Source organism: Passer domesticus, chromosome 7, assembly GCF_036417665.1.
Source record: "Passer domesticus isolate bPasDom1 chromosome 7, bPasDom1.hap1, whole genome shotgun sequence".
Taxonomy (NCBI): Eukaryota; Metazoa; Chordata; class Aves; order Passeriformes; family Passeridae; genus Passer; species Passer domesticus.
In genome coordinates, this window is record NC_087480.1 from 18,022,088 (window position 1) to 18,039,441 (window position 17,354).

General features: G+C 48.5%; 1 protein-coding gene across 14 annotated transcripts in view; it reads right to left on the reverse strand.

The window, feature by feature from the left end:
• Positions 1-17,354, reverse strand: part of ARHGEF9 (Cdc42 guanine nucleotide exchange factor 9) — a 162,909-nt gene that overhangs the window by 4,367 nt on the left and 141,188 nt on the right. For 9 of the 14 annotated variants that reach the window (XM_064427235.1, XM_064427244.1, XM_064427248.1 and 6 more), the window contains 3 exons: positions 15,431-15,674; positions 14,718-14,786; positions 1,708-4,831 (listed from right to left, as the gene is read on the reverse strand). In XM_064427235.1, coding sequence (XP_064283305.1) covers positions 4,650-4,831; positions 14,718-14,786; positions 15,431-15,674 — 495 coding nt within the window. In that variant the 3' untranslated portion in view covers positions 1,708-4,649. Of the gene's footprint in view, positions 1-1,707; positions 6,081-14,717; positions 14,787-15,430; positions 15,675-17,354 lie in introns of those variants that run through there. The other 5 variants (XM_064427236.1, XM_064427240.1, XM_064427238.1 and 2 more) reach the window with 5 other exon arrangements.

Below are 17,354 nucleotides of genomic sequence, written 5' to 3' on the forward strand. Positions count from 1 at the left end.
CCTTGGGTTTGTGGGGTTTTACTGCCCTGTCTGGCTCCCTCACCTGTGCGGGATGTGTGACAGAACCCATGTCACTCCTCACCCCGACAGGGAGCTCGGGGCAGAGAGGGTTGAGAGGAAAGCCCTCCCTGAAGAAGGAGCAATCTGGCCGGGATTATTTCCAGCACCACAGCCCGTGTCTGTGGGACAACAAGCACCGCTCCCAACCCCCTTCTCCTGGTTATAATTGCATTTTTAGGCTGTCTAGAAACACAAAGCTCACCTGCCTTACCTGGGAAATGCCACTGGAGCTGGAGAGAACACCTGGCTTTTCAGGGATAACCCCCCTTCCTTGTCCCGGGACAGGACCCTCTGCAGCAGGGCCAGGTGTGGCTGGGCTCCCTCCCCTCAGGACCCACCCTGCTCTATTCCACAGGCTGTGAGCTGCTCCTGGGATGGCCACAGCACACCTGGGATGCTGACAGCACACCTGGGATGGCCACAGCACACCTGGGATGCTGACAGCACACCTGGGATGGCCACAGCACACCTGGGATGGTCAGAGCACACCTGGGATGCTGACAGCACACCTGGGATGCTGACAGCACACCTTCTATGGTCACAGCACACCTGGGATGCTGAGAGCACACCTGGGATGGTCAGAGCACACCTGGGATGTCTGTCCAGCTGTCCCCCAGGGGCTGGGAGCTGGGCAAAGCAGGGACAGAACAGATTTAAATCTGTGTTGGATCCGAGCTGCACTCGGAGCAGCCCCTGCCAGGGATTCTGTCCTCATCAACTTGCTTGGTTCAGAGGGAGGGCACAAAGCAAGGGCAGGGGGATTTTTCCAGGACAATCCTACTTTCTGGTGGCACACAGCTGTTTTGGTGGCCACTGGAGCTCAGCCCACCCGTGCTCAGCCTTGGGAGAAGGGTGACCCCACTCTGAGGAAAATGATTTAAAATGCCTTCAGATGCCTTTTCACTTCTTTTTATTTAATTCCATAAATATTTTCATAAGGCTCAGTGTCTTTACAACACTTTTTTAAACACTTTTTTTGTTTTATACACACAACTTTGACACTTGTTTGACAGGGTCAAACAGTCCAATATAAACAAAATAATAAAACTGGCAAGTGCGGATCAGCTGGGTTACCAAAATCCTTTTTTTCTTTTTTTTTTTTTTTTTCTTTTTTTGCTCTTACTGTTAAAACCCCAAAAGCACTAAAATATCAGTATTTGGCTTCAAACTAGAATTTTAAAAACCTTTTTTTTTTTTTTTAATTCTCTGCTACAAGTCCCTGTCGTCATAGTGCCTTTAAGCTCCTACAGACTCTTCTCTCCTTCTTAAGGAAAAATAAGCTTGGTGATGCCATGCAGAACTTACAATAGCTACTAAATATACATGTTCCCTGAAATGTAGCTGCAATGAAAAGATGACAGAGCATAAAGAGAACAAAACCAGAAACCCAAAGCACCACAGTGTACTATCAATAACATTGCAATGGACGGCTGGTGCCCATCCAGAAACTGAAACAAATTTCAAATATATTTCTCTATGTAGTATTTTCTATTTACAACTGTTAGATGCACCTAGGTTGGTTCTTGTTTGACTTTTTGGAGAGGGTGGGGAGGCGAAAGTCTTGAATTTAGATCCTCTGTTCTAGTGTCTAGGTTAAGGGTAATGCATGTCATTTACCTAGGGAAGAGGGTTTCTTTTTATTTTATATATATATATATATATATATAGCTTCAGCCAGAGAAATACCGTAAACATGTAAGTTTGTTACAACTCTCTTGTTTCTGCATATGGAATGGGAAGTGGGTTCCTCCTGTCTGGCACTGGAATGAAAAGTCTGTACCAGATGCTCAGTCAAGTCACCCCCGTCTGCGCGGGCGCTGCTCCCAGCGCTGTCACACACACGCTCCAGCCCTGCTCCCTGCTGGGACAGCCACAGCAGGTGCTCAAGTGGGACCCAGTGCTGGTTCTTCTTTGTGCCAATGCTCCATCTCCTGCAGCACCTTGGCAATTTATGGAGGGGAAGAGCTTTCTTGAAGGCCCGAGAGCCAAGCCCCTCATCCCTGCGGCCGCTGTGCCAGCGCCAGCGCGAGCGGCGCTGCCCGGGCGGGCTGCCCACTTAACAAAGAAGCTGCGAGTCCAACAAGTGGCCTTGTCAGATCTTGATTTATGATGCAAATAATGGTGTGGCGGTGGTGTTTCTTTTTTCCTAGTGCTGAATATTTAGGAAGCATCTTCTCATAAAAATTATGGATGTCTCATTCTCACTCTCTGAGGCACAAAACAGTAAATGAACAGGCTTAACTAATGTGATTGTTACTTGGTTGTTGTTTTTTTCTTTTTTTCCCAAGCAATTAAAAAGGCAAAAGGAGTAAGTGAAATTTTCATCATGTTGACAACATTTTGGAATCTCTCTCTTTCTCTCTCTCTCTCTCTGCCTCTCTCCAGCCATTCAGAAAGAGTAAAACATTTCAGTTAACTGACGAGAACCCATCTCATGCACTGCTTTAAATACCCACTCTGTTAAAGAAACAAAATAGTATTTGCTACGTATCCCACATTAAAATCTATCAATAAAAATGCAAAGATACAAAAGAGCATAAAAATAATTTCAAATATAAAATTGGGTTGCTTCCTATTTGGGATTCCTGGTGTTTGCCTGCTGCCTGTCACAGAGGGGCCACTCCTCCTCTTCCAAACACTAATCTGGCTTTGCTGGTTATTGATAGTTTCTAGATTATTCTAAAGTATAAGAGAGATTATTTTTGGATTTAAATAAAAATAATGCCGCCCTTGTGACATGCCCTGAAATAAAACAGGCTCCATGGAAACAATGAAATCACACTCTCTGCTTTTCCCATTCACTTGGATTTCTTGGGGGCAAAAAAAAAAAAAAAAAAAAACCAAAAAAACAAAAAGACCCGCATCTCCACGCTCTTTGTCCTGGGGTGCTGATGTGAATCAGATTCTAAAGAAAATGACAAATACCCTGATCAATCACTTCATGTCATATTTTCAAAGGAGCTTGCAGAATCACTCTGCAAAGATTTCCAGTTCATCTTCTAAATCTGGTTAAACAGTCTCATTTGCCCTAGGAAAAAAAAAATCCTTCTCCTGACAATGGTCTGTTTTACAAGCTTAACCATAAGCTCCTGCACTTGCAAATAAATGTACTTAAGGCTGAAATTGTAGGAAGGGTCTTTAAAAATAGAGCTGTGAATCTCCAGAGGGAGAAAAAGAGAGAGAAAGAGACCTGGAGAGTTGGGCTGGTCCATCACCCCAGGCTGACTGCGCTGACCCCTCCTGGGACACCGAGGGGCCTGGACTGGACCAGCACCAGCTGGGACTGGGCACAGAACCAGGGCCACACTGCCCAGTCACAGCCAGAGCTGCTGCAAGGAGCTCTCGGCTCCTCTGCAGCTCGGGTTCAACCTCAGGTGGGCACTCCTAGGGCTGGGGCGAGGATCCTTCTGCTAATGGGGCAGAGCTGGGGGACCTGGTGTGGAGTGGGCACTGCGAGCAGCCACGGGCCTCTCTTTTGGGGTCACTGCTCCTGCAATGGCAATTAGTGCTTCGTTAGGCGCTGCTGTGCAGGCTGAGTGTGGCCAAAGGATGGGACCTTAGTTCCTGAAGACAGAAAACTGGCCGCTTGTCGGAGCCTCAGAGCCAATTTTCCTCTCTGCAATGGAGGCATGAAGCCATCGGTTTTTAAGCTTTTATCTTTGCATGGAAAACAAAGATAGGAGTGGGCTTTTCAAGTATCTCAGCTTGAAAAGAAAATAAATCAAAGTTAAGCCCACAGAAACAAAGCAAAAAGAAGAAAAGCCCCTGATTCTCTTTTCTCCGTCTTACTCCGTGTGTGAACAAATCACACTGAACTGAGAAAAAGACAAGTGCTTAAAAAAACGCAAAAGATGAGCTGAGGAAAACCCATCCCTCACTTCCTATATAGCTGCTTGCCCTTCTGCTGGGTTTCACCTGCCCACGAGAGAACAGTTAAAGCCAGAGAAATACTGCGCAGCAGAGCGGGAGCACAGGGAGCACATCCAGACAGGCACGAGTCAGACCGGGGATGCAGGACGGGGACAGCGCCGGGCCCGCCCCGGGCTGGGGACTGGGGACAGCCAGGGAGGGACAGAGAGGGAGGGACAGGGAGCAGAGACCTCCCAGCACTCCAAAAAACAAACAACACCCCCCATAAATAAAATCAAACAAAATTTACACCAATGTAGTCCATGAGGAAGTTCCATGACGGAGTCACACAAGCGAGAAAGCATTCTGGGATGCCAATGACGACTCGGATGGAAATGAAGGAAAACAGGAAAAATAAAATCCAACAAAAAGAGATGTCCAACCAATGGAGTAAAATAAAATAAAACAGGTCACATGGTTAGAAATCATTGGTGCTTCCTAGTATCTAGTAGCAGATTACTTCCCAAAAACAACAAAAAAAGTTTTTGGTCCTTCTATATATATACATATATGTATATATATTATTATTTTTTAAATGTGTGTATACATATATATATGTATATATATTTAGTTGCAACAGTGCTTCTCCGAAAAAAGGTCCATCTATAAATATAATTTTATTTATTTTTATTTTTTAAATTTTAGTTCTTTTAAGTTAAAATTCTCCATCTCTCTAGGTATTATTTTTTGAATGGTGTTAACCTGCTGAAGTTTTGCCAGAATGGTGCCTGGCTGCGTCTGGGTTCGGTGAACTCGAAGACCTGGGACTGGGATATGCCATCTGTCACCATGTATTGTCCCTGATTTAATGGATCCTGGGGTGGTGGGTAGGCTGGAGGAACCGACTTGGAGTAGCTCACACCTGCATCGATGATTGGGGGGAAAAAGAAACAGATCAGTCAAAGAGCAATCGGGTCAATAGTCGTTCTTCGTCATGCTACCGCTCCTTATCCTCCTTATCACTCCTTATCGCTCCTTATCACTCCTTAACCAGTCCCACATGCCAGGACATGCCAGGCCTGGCCAGTCTCCAATCTCAGCGCCTGCCTGACCTCTCGGCTCCGAGGCTGCCTCCCTATGCCAAAGCTCCAAGGCTGGGACAGGATCCCTTACGTCTGTTGGGCAGAGCTCTGCCCGCCCTCATGGAAAAGTCCTGTGTGAGGCAGGAGAGCCGGACAGGCCCTGCCCCGCGAGGCCAACTCATCCCGCTCCGATTTCACAACTCCTGTTCCAAGCTCCTGCTCACCCTCCCTCCCAGCTCTCCCTGGAGAACAGCCTTGCCCCAACATGCCCCGCTGACCAGCCCCGGCACGACCCCGAGCACCACCCCGCTCCGGTTCCCGCACAGAACGGAGCAGAGCTGCTGTGGAAGAAGCCCTCCCTGCAGGGATGCACCTACACAGAGGGAAACTCGTTCTTTAGAACAGTTTAGGACTTTTCCATAGGGTTTGTTCTCAATTCACCAGTCTGGTTTCAGCCCAAAATCGGCTGCACACAACGCAGAAAAGGCTGATTCTGCTCAATCCAAACTGGGAGCAATGGATGGACTGGCAAGGCTATGCTTTTAGGGTTGAGATGTTCAATTCCTACACAGGTGAGGCACAGCTCCTGTGCAGGAATGGGGAGAGGGGATGCTGCCCTTACAGCTTTCCCATGGAATGAGGGGGCTTCAGCATCCTGTTGTAAAGGATGGTGTGTGAAGGGTGACTGAAGTGGAACAGAAGGGAGGTGTGTCACCACCAAAGCGCAGCCTACGGGGCACAGTGACACATCTGGATGTCCTTCCCCACAAAGACAACCCCTCCTTCAGCCTCGGGGCAGCGGGGCCAGCTGGAAACCATGACTCCAGGAAGGAGAGAGGAGCAGGGCTGTGGAGCAGCTTGCTGTAAGCTCTGGCCATCTCTGGATCATGCAGAACTGCTCTTCCTTCTGCAGGAGGGGGCCGTTGCCTCCCCAGGCTTTAACCACAGCAGCGAGGCCACTGTCCCCAAGCAGCTCAGTGTCCTCATCTGGACAGCGGGATGGCATCCCCCACCTACCTCACAGGAGGGTTGTGAAGCTAAATTAATTAATGTTTGTAAAACACTTTGAGATCCTCGGCTGGGAAGGTGCTGGAGAAGGCAAAATACGGTGATTAGCACCCAGTACCAGAGCAAGGTGTGCACAGCAATGCGGCTCCTACCACACACAGACACACCAGCGCTGGCCGGGCACGGACGGCGGCACACGACGGGCACTGACACACAGGGAAAGCCTCACAGGGCACCCACAGAGCTCACCACACAGCTGGGCCAGGTGCTGCTTGGGATGGCAGGGCCTCTTTGGGTAGGAGCTAAGGCATGTCTTTAGGGAAGAGAATTGATTCGCTTCTCCCTGCTATGGAATTGGAGGGTAAAAATGCTCAAAAGGTTCAGACCAAAGAGAGATGTCTTGAGTACATCTAACTGATTTCTCCTTTACTGTGTTTTGTGCAGCTCTCTGTCCACTGTAGAGAATAACCAAGATCATTCCTCACAGTGGGCAAAAACCACTCTGTGATTCACACTCATTAACCTTTAATGAATTCATCACAATTAGCAGTTCAAACTTACTCGGAAAGACTGACCTGGAGATGTTCTGCATCTGTACCTGTGTGCTGGAATAGTTACTCATCAAGGACTTTTCTATTCTGTCTTCCCAAGCTCCTGTCTCCCACCTGCAGACCCAAGGGCAGCCCCAGAGCTGTGCTGGGGTCACACCTGGGCAGGGGCAGGTGCAGGAAACCTGACACAAATTCTGCACCACCCTCTTTGGTACAGAACTCCAAGGAACAGTTTGAATTTCAATCACTGTGTGACTGAAACCCACAAGGGCAGGGCACTGAGCTCCTCTCTGCCCACCTCTCCCATCCCTTCTCCTGGCACTGTCCTGCTCCGAGCTGCCCATCTCCAGGCTGGCCAATGTGTGGCCAGAGAGACCAACTGCAGAGGACAAACTCCAGCCCTGAGCCCATCCAGGAGTGTCAACCTTCTCCCGGAGGCCACTTTTCCCAGCAGAGACTGGTGAGGGATTTTAGGATCTGTGGGAATGTTAGGATCTGTTACAGGTCCCTTACATGGCTAGAGTTGGGAAATAAATCTACTTTGGCTCTCAGACTGACCACAAATTACCTCAAACAGTCCTCATGCCACTAAAATTACTCATGTTCTACAACAGCAGAGTGTGAATCTAAAGCTGCTACTGGGGAGGAAACACAGAAATTGTTTTTTAGCTTTGGAAGTCCTTAAAGCTACTTTGCTTTAGTGACACGGTCCCATGGCTTTGGCATCCTGTGGCTGGGCTCTTTACTGCCTCTAAACCAATTCAAGGATGGTGAACTAATGTATCTTAATGATGATATAAAATGCTAGGAAGTCTCCCGGATCAGCAAAATGCTGTGCAGTTGGAAAGCTGAAGTAGAGAAAGGACAGTCTGACTGATGTCCACTGACAGTGATGGAGTTACTGCAAGGAATGGAACCCATAGTCTGTCTTCTCCAAAAGGGAAAAGGGCAGACTCCCCTGGCCAGATCGCTACCAAACCCCATTCAGTTATTTCCCAAAACTCCTGAAAAGTGTCTGTCCTTGCCTGAAACACACCCATGCACAGCCTGCTGCCTCCCTCAGTAAAGCAGCCCTGCCCACAGGTGCATGTGTGGCCCTGTGATCTGGGCTACTGGCATCAACATCTGGGCTGGATGAATGCCAGAAGCTCCTGGCTGGCTCTACTGGCATAAGCAGCTGAAGGTTTCACATTTCTCTTGTTCATCCTGAAGGATCAAACCTGTGGATCTCAAGGACATGCACCATCGCCGTGTGTGGGACATGCAGATACAACCACTGTGCTCTGGGCGTTCCAGAACGCATTTCCTTGTGGAACTGTGAGACAGCACTTTGCTATAGCCTGAGCTGCCCAAAGAATGACTTCTCCATTTTTTTTGGACACGCCCATGTTCTGGAAAACGGAAACTGGGAGGGCAAGATTCACCTAATCTGCACATCTTCGAATCCTAAGAAAGAGCAATTCTGGGAAAGGTCTGGCAGGCAGGTGTTTTTCTGTTCTACTCTGAAGTGGTTTGTTCCCTCATCAGAACTTGGGGCCATCGTGCAAAATTGTCTCTTGAAGGATATTTTTTTAATATGCAAGGCCAAAACTCCGCTGCAATTCACCAGAAAAAATGAGCAAAGCTCTTTTCCAAGACAATTTTGGGCAGCGTGGCGAGCAGAATTCAAAGCACAAAGGGAAGAATCAATGGATAAGGAACGATTTCCAGGCACAGCAGCCAACTCCACCCCACGGGCAGAGCTGGAGCTCCTTCTGCTGGTTTGCGGCTCATTCTGCAGCGCGGCTGCAGCTGCACGGAGGGATCGCTCAAAGGGCGGGGCTGGGAGAGCTGCTCACGAGGAGAACAAGAAAATTCCCAGATTCATAATTTGGCTAGACAAAACTGGTGAGAGATGCTGCGCTGTCACTTGAAATCATGTCTTTTTATAGCACCAAGCAACGTCACTTGGAGCCTTTTGGATTTCTCAGCTCAGAAGGAAACAATTAAAAAGATTTAAAACTGTCTCGTTTTTTCCTTCTAGGTTGAGGTGGGGTTTTTTTTTTGTGGTTTGTTTTATTTTTTTTTCCGAAGTATCTCTTCTCTTTGAGGTTACAACACGATTTCAGCAGCACGTGAAGCATGCTGGTAACCCACAGGCAATCCACAGGGACTCGTGCAGACAGATCACCCAGCAGGACACGGCCCCTCCCCAGGCTCACACGACACAGAAACGGAGAACACGCACATCTCCTCCACACAACCATGGAAACTGGCCGTACAAGCTGTTTACTCCATCCTCCACATCCTCCACCTAGCAGATTTTAGCTTCTCCTTTGATCAGCAGGCTTTGCCCCCACCCTGCTGTCCATCCCATGCTGCTCATCAGCCAGAGCTGGGGAGGGGACAGTGACATCGCCACCCCTGCTGGCAGTTCTGCCCTGGCCAGTGCTGCCTAAGGAACCTTCCAGGTCCCTCAGAGCTCAACAACAGCTCAGCCAACTTGCCTATTTCAGGAAATGCTCAAAACCCCCCCAAATTCAGTTTCCTCCTGAATGCCGTACCCCACACGCGGGGAAGCCATGGACACAGCGCCAGAGCACTAACTGCTCTATGGTTAATTACTCCTGTCACAGCAATGAGTTTAAGTTAAAGAAAAGAGCAGAACTGGCTAGTGAGTCCAGCCCTTTGCCCTCTTCAGCACATTTCAACAGAGGATCTCAAAGCACTGCCCCACCACTGCCTGGGCCAGTGCAGGGCTGGCAGAGGACGATGTGTCTGGAGCTGGCTGTCCCCGAGGTGAGGATGGAGCTGGGAACAGGAACCCTCTGCCTCCGCAGGCAGTCCTGACCAGCTGGATTTCCTCCCTTTACGCCTCCCTGCTGAATCACCCAACTCTCACTTTGCTGTACTTGCCCAAGTCCAGAGGAATTTCAGTGGTGCCCCAGCCACAGCTTTTCACACAGCCAGGATTTCTCTCCAGGCCCTGCTATTCCTAGGGATGGTGAACATGCCTTAGCTCCCTTTTCTAACCATGAATCTCCCTTCTCTGTTCAGGAGGGAGGTGGCTGGCTGCAGTTTGAGAAATGCAGGAGGAAACAGTCATCTCATGTCCTGGTGTTCCCCAGACAACCACAACATCTACCTACACACACTGAGCTAACCCGACCTTCTGGAGTCTATTTATCAAGTCTGCTACTGCAGCCTGATGTCATTATAGCAGCCATTAAGATAATGATTCCTCGTGTGATAAGAAAAGCTAATCGAGGCAAGATGGAATAAATGATACTGGGGCTTTATCCATCAGAGCTGGGTGAAAACCAATTCCTGCCATTCCTGCCATACAGCCTGCCTGTCCTCCAGCACCCTGCAGGCTGATCACACAGCTCACTCCCTGGATTCCACTGATAGGAAAGGATCAGCTCACACCTGGAATGCTGCTGCAGCTTCTGGGGAGCAGCTCCTTCCTAAAACCCCTCACCAAACTCAAGGTGCAGGAGTATCTGGGCTCACAGTCTTATTTCAGTGGGAATTTCAACATGTCATTGATGTCAACACCTTGGCTCTTCCCACGAGGGCCATTAACATCTCACCAAAAACTGCCTTGGGGGACTTGCTCAGCAAGTGTCACCAGTACCATCCTCAGAGGCCCCCCAGACAAGGATTTATTCCTGATTTGCCTTAGCTTATAGATCTGACTGGTTCCTGGGGGAGGCTGAGGATCCCAGCTGAATTCCAGATGCCATCAGTGGGGTGGTGCTTGTGGACCCACAGCACTGGTAGGGTCTGGATTTTACAAGAAATGGGCTAAGCTCTGAGACTGCCCTAAATCTGTGGGGAAATACCACTGACAACATGATCAGCTCCATTCCCTCACCTCCTGCGCTTCGAAAATAGGGAAGTGACCCTGATTATCCGAAAATGCAAATGCCCCTCTTTGTTTTCAAGCAGTTGGGCTGGGTTGCTCAGACTCTTGCAATCCCCCGAGGCTGTGCCTACACGTGTGAATCGATGGGGAAACAAGGCAGGGCCACGTCAATCTCCTCAGCAAGGAAGATGCAATAAAATGGGATTAAACAGCCAAGAGAAGCACGGGAGGGCCCCTGGTCAGCCCTGCCCGGCCCAGCTCTGCTGTGCAGGGCTGCTGGGGGAGCAGAAGTGCAGAAGTGTGGGAAGTCAGAAGCTGCTGCATGTCTGGGTCAGGGTTTTTATGACATAGTTGGCTGTGAGCTCTAGTGATCAGAAAGGAATAAATTAACAGGAAAATCCAGTGATTCAGAGGGTGTTTGGTGACAGGCCAAGGCAGTTCTTGCTGGCTGATGATTTAACCCCTCCTGGGTTTACATGGCTGAGTGTTCATGGGCAGGTTTAGGGGCAGCATCTCGGGTGATGCTGACTGAATCTCTGCTCACCTCACCCCAAAGGCCTGTCAGGGCTGAAGGCATCTCCTGGGAGAAGGGTGCACGGGGCAGGGAGAGGAGCTGGGGGTAGCGTGGGGCTCAAGAGCTCTGTGGGACACACCCCCAGCTCTCATTAAGGTCACTTATTTAAATCTCAACAGACATTTCCTTTTCCAGAAGTGGGAAATGGTGCTTTAAGAATGAAGTCTCCTTCCTGGAAGGACCTCTAATTCCCTGACACCACTGGCTGGCAGCTGCTAGGATAGCATCATCCCTTCTGTGGACAGGCTGTCCTGAAAGGAGCCAGATGTGGACAGAGCTGGGGATCAGAGAGGGAACTGAGTGTTCCTGCAGGCTGCAAACACCAACCCTTGGAGGAGGGATCACAAGTGGCCAGGGAACAGAGGCCCCTCATGGAGGGAGGCACTCCATGAGCTTCTGTTTTCAAATGTTCAGAAATGGAAAAATTAGCCTTTGTTTACATTAAGAATGGACTGGAGAGCCACAAGGGATCCATTCTCCAGCCAGTTTCCATACCTTTAGTCAGTGCCAAGCATGGTGCTGGCAGAAGAGGCCAGTGCCACCCTTGTGGTGCCCTGTCCCTCAGTGGGAGCCAGGCTCTGCACAGAACCTCCCTCCTGCCTGGCTGCTGGGAGGGGCTTGGGTTGTTTTTCTAAGATAAGACAAATCAATTTCTCAGTTACTTCACTATTTCTAGGAGACACCAGCCTGAATTCTGTTCCCAGTTCCCACACTGCCACTGAAGGGCAGAACCAAGAGGCAAAACCCTGAACAATCAATGCAAAAGGCAAACAGCAGCAACCAGCCCTTTTCTCTGCCACTGAGGTGCAGAGCCAGCACCACCCATCCACTGATGTCTAATGGACTTCAGGAAGGCCAAAAATTGGTTTAATTCTGTCTTAAGGCACCTGGTCTAATATGGTTATGTTCTGCCCAATCCAATAAGGAGTGCAAATCCTGGGATACTGCCCATCATTAAGTGGGTCTGGCAGGGAGCCTGGCCCTGCACACATTGCTGGGCACACCTGGGAGCCACAGGGGGCTGCTGGCCCACACAGCACCCTCAGCTGGGCATCAAACACTTCTCAAAACACTTAATCACCTGGACAAAGGTCCTGTTAGTTTAAAAAGCAGAGTTTTAAGGTTTCTGCTGCTGCTCTCAGCTGCTCTCCCCCTCTCCAGCTGCAGCCAGCAGAGGTTTAAATGCCTCCTTCTCAAACACATGCCAGCCATCTCCAGAGCAATACTTCTGGGAGGTGTGGTACAACAGTGCATGAAATAAGCAGCAGTTTATACTATTTGAAAAATGTTTTTCTGCTTCACCTCTAACAAAGTTGATTGCATTTTCCATTTCACCTCCTTCACGGCTTTTCTCTCTTCCTTAAGTGTTCTGTGACAGGGGAATTACCATGGTTTCCCATTTAAGAGGTGCAGGGAACAAGTGAGATAATCTAGGAACAAGTCTGTAATAGGCATCCTGTGACACAGGAGCCGGGCTGGCGGCACCTCGAGCTGTCAAACCCTGCTGGAGGCACTGAGACCATCCTGCATTTAAATAAATAACTACTTCTATTGAATACAGTGACCTATTCCTCCTGCTGAAGGGTTTCCCTGCTTTTCAGGTATAACTGATGCTCCAAAAGCAGCTCCAAGCCCCTTCCCAAGGCTCTGGTGGTGCTGTGGGAGGGCAGAGGCAGCAGCAGCAGCCCCCGGCACAGGCACACCTTCAGCCCCAAGTGCTGCCAAGGTCTTGCCACAATAAAATGCTGTCAATATCTGTGAAATGCATAGGGCAAGATTAAAAAAATCAGTCACCAAAAGCCAGCTCTCAGGAGTTTCCTCCTACCTCTCTCTTCTGAGCAGTGCCAGCAGCTCCCTGCTTTGCCAGCCTCGTGCCTCTCGTTGGGTCTTGGGCACAGGACAAACCACAGAGTAACAAAACTAAGTTCTCAGTGTCAATATTTAATTTAATAAACCTGAGACTGGGTTATGATCACCACAGTGTAGGGCAAAGCATACAGTACTACCCTTCTAATGACCCTATTTGTTGTGTTTCAGATTTCACATCCTAAAACCAACCAGCTGTGCTTAACTCAGGGCTGGGGTGTGACTGAACTTCTGTCTGGCTCGAGGACTTAATCCCATAAAAAGAACTGCCAGTGCCACAGCCTAAGCTCGTTCTTCACTACAGAAATGCTGACTGCTGTTTTAGGAGCTAATGAATTTCATAGTCCGAGAAGCCCAAGATAACAACCCCTCCTTTTTCATCTCAGAGAGAAAGAGAGAGAAAGACAAAGAGAGCAGACAGAGAGCAATTGCTGTGTAAGACACAAGTCCTGTCAGGCAGATTGTATTTGTCAGGATGCAAGTCCAGTAATTTACGTGGGAATACTGGCAGGCATGCTCAGGCACCTCCCAACTGTTTCACTTACTGGCTGAACAGTACAATTATTAATTAATACCTCTATTAATTAATAATATAATGAACTGAACAGCAGCAATAATTGAACCTCGTTTTGTCACGGCAGTCATGCAAGTCAGGCTCTCTCATGGTGCAGCTCCACGAGCCCTGGGGATGCTCAGGGCTGAGGGACAGACATGCAGGTGCTGAGGGGCTGTGGCAGGGCACGGGGACAGTGTGAGGCACCTGGGCCTGCTCTGGGTGTGCACACTCTGAGCTTAGAACATCTGGCCAGGAGAGTTTTTAGAGAACATCTCAGGAGACAACAGAAGAAATTAGTAGAGAGGAGAAGACTGATGACAATGGAGAGACACAGCAAACCAAGGAGTTCACAGCTGGCCTGGCAAACCACTCCTGGACCAGCAAAGCCAGTAGACAACACACAGGTGAGGCAGAAAGCAAAGAGCTCCTTCAGCTTCTGCAAAACCCCCCAAAACACCTGCACAGAGCGGGGACCAACCTGCCTGCACCTGACCTGAGCCAAGCCTTGAGGAGCTCTCTCAAAACCCACTTGTAGGCCTACTTGTGCTATGGTACTTTGGTAATAAATCAATACATCCAAGACTGTGTGAAGCTTTGGAGAACTTGAGGAATGAGCTCTCAGACCTTCCCTCTGTGTTGAGTATTTCAAAACCTGTAGCTGCAACAGTTATTGCAAGAGAGAATTAACGCTGGCTTTGGCCAGTTGAGGCTCTGCCTAACACCAGGCAGGGCACTGCTCAGCTGGCTGCAGCCTGCTTGGCTGGGGAAATGAATCTGACATTCCAGAGGTACAAAGTCTTCACTAAAATTCTTTATTTCCTAGAGTTGATGCTACTGTGTTGCCTTAAAAAAGTTACAGGCAGCCCCAGGAAACAAGAGTGTCCCTTTCCTTTCCAGCAGCAGGAAAGGGGTACTCCCTCCCCAGTTCCAGCATTTTAGCAAATTTTTTTTTTTTTTTTTTTTTTTGCTAATGGGAGACTTTGGGAATTAGCAGAACCTCTACACACCTCCGCACTCACTCCCATTTCAGCCTGAGATAAACAACTGAGATAGATTTCTGCCCCCAGGGACAGCTTCTGGACATCAGACTGGAGACACGAGATCAAATTCATCTCTGGTGCAGTTCCACTGGCTTTCAACCACCTTCGACCAGAGATTAATTTGGCCCACAGATACATTAAGGAAGGATACAAAGCACAAACGGTATTTGATATAAAAAGAGAAGGGAGGGGAAGTTGAGGGGATGCTGGATCCCAGCCCAGCAGGATTCAGCCCAGCCCGCTCCACCCTCACATCACCAGGCACAGAGCGTGTTGCCGGTTACCTTTTTGCTTACTGACTTTCTTTACTGTCATTGCCGCTTGCCGCTTTTGATTCTCAGAAATTTCAAAGCCTGGAAAAGGGAACACGGCAAACACAATTCAGAAGGTTGCTCACAAAGCCTCGTTTCCTTTTGAGGAGGGGGATGCTCTGCACTGTTTGCAAACATGGAATGCTCTGGGTGTTCTACTGAAAATCAACTCTTCCTTGGCCTCCTTCTAATCTTACTTGTGCAGGGGCCGGATGAAAAGTAAGATTAGAGACATTTTTATTTGTACAGTGTCATAAATATGCCCGGTGCTTTAGAGCTGAGCAACAAACCAAGGCTGGACTGACACTGGTCACAGTCAGTGTAGGGGCTGGTGCAAGGGAAGGGCTGCCACTGACTTTGCTGCCTCCCTTTGAGTGAAACGTCCCTAAGCTGAGCAGGAGGATGCAGCCAGGAGACCCTGAAGGTGGATGGCCAAAGACTTCCCTCTCCCACACACCCACAGAGCTCCAGGCTTAAGCTATGGGCACAATTTTTTTATTGAGGGCCAAAAAGAACAGTAACTGAGCTGGAAAGAGACCTGCTTATGACTAGGAGAGCAACCAAGGACATCTCAACAAGGTTAAACTGTAATTCTACCACAAAGAATATATGAGCTCCTCCACACATTGGGGCTAAATTAAAAACTACCAACAACCTCCTTTCAGATTCATTTCCACATTCCTCACCTATCTTTTCATCTTCTTTTACCATCTTCCTTTCTTCTCTGAAAGCTCTAAGCCATCGTAACTTCTCCTCCAGTTTCTTGGCAAAGAATAAGTGCATTTCCTCAGTCTCCTTGTTATGCAGTTTGAAGGCATTCTTCATGCTGACATTGAAGTCATCATCTCTCCCATCTTCTATATCCACCACTTCATATTTATCCATGTCTATGCGCCCTTTGTAATACAGGATATCCCTTCGGATCAGATCCTGCACAGGGAAAAGGAGACAGGGATCATGGTGAGATCTCATGGAGAGCCTGAGCTCAGCAGGGAATTCCTGGGACAGCTGAGGGAGAGAAAGAAGGGATGGTGAAACCTGGTCAGGTCCTTCAGTTCCTGGGAGAGCTAAGGGAGAGAGAGAAGCGATGGTGAAACCTGGTCAGGTCCTTCAGTTCCTGGGAGAGCTGAGAGAGAAGGGATGGTGAAACCTGGTCAGGTTCTTCATTTCCAGGGAGAGCTGAGGGAGAGAGAAGGGATGGTGAAACCTGGCCAGGTCCTTCCAGCCTCACCTCTGTGAACACACCTCTTGTTGGCCAAAGAGGGAAGACCACAGGCAAAGAGGAACAAAACACATCCCTGAGCTGCAAAATTCAGTTTGTGGGCACAAAAAAATGCCTCTGAGTAGATGCCATGTTCCAGCATTTCCATATGGGAGGTTCTGCTCCACAGGGGGAGAAATGTGAGGCCCAGCAGGCTGTGCACACACCTGGAGCCTCACTGCTCTGGCAGCACAGTCCAGATCTGTTTTCCACACACATCCCCACTGCCATCGGGACTGCTGCCTGCCCCTTCTCCTTGGGGCCCATCTCCCATTCACACACAGCTCCCTGGTGAGAAACCACCCTCATTCCCAGCTCAGAGCACTCCCAGCCTACCACTGGTCTCATCCCACCCTGGATTTAACCTCTTGATCCAGCTTAGTTTTTTTTTTTTTCTTTTTCTCTCCTTGGTAATTATGACCTTTTCAACCAAACCTGTTCACGTTCACCTCCTTTCTCAGTTGGGTATTCCCTGTTTTTCAGCAACAGTTTATTTCTCTGTGTAAGGAAGGGAAAAGTAAATTCCCCACTGGCCCCACAGCTCTGTGCCTGTTATCTCTGATAACAGAGGATGATTATCAGAAAACAGAATGTTAATTCTCTAGCCATGGCCACACAAGGTGATTCAATTTATTTTAAACCAAATTCAGCAACACACAATTAAGATTTCCTTTCTCTAACCACTCTCAAAAGTCTCTTAATATTTAGGTATATTAAATCAATTTAACCTAAATACCTTTGGATTTTTCAGTGTCCTAAAGATAAATGCTATGTCAAAGGATTCATTTGAGAGGAAAAATGAAGGCAATATACAACATTTATTTATTGAGCAGTGAGGCTTTTTCAAGATAAGCAGTAGGTATTATTTTAAACAAATTAATCTTGGAAAATAAACTCCACATCATAATGATTTAGCAAACTTGCTCATGAATCTGCCAGACAGTATTAACTATCACAAGACTGGCCAGAAGCTCACAGGCTTTAAATCCTGACTCCTTCTTCTGGAATGCTCCGGGCAGGGGGAGGAATTCCATTAACAAATATCTTGTACAAAAACCTTCCTCTGGTGTAGGCCTGAAATAGTGATAGTCCAGAACATAAGAAAAAAGGTATTTCAGGCTGAATAGGCAACAGAAAATCTTTTCAGTCTTGTTCTAACTCAGGCAATTGTTTCTTTCCCTCAGTGCTGTGGAAGGGCTGCAAGGGCCACACGGAGCCGGATCAATCAGTCAGTGCCACACACGGTGTTTAATGGGAGGCTGGGGCTTGTTCTCACAGAGAACATTCATCTGCACCACGTTCTCAAGAACACCTACAGCAAACCTCTCAGCAGCAAGGATGTGCTCCTC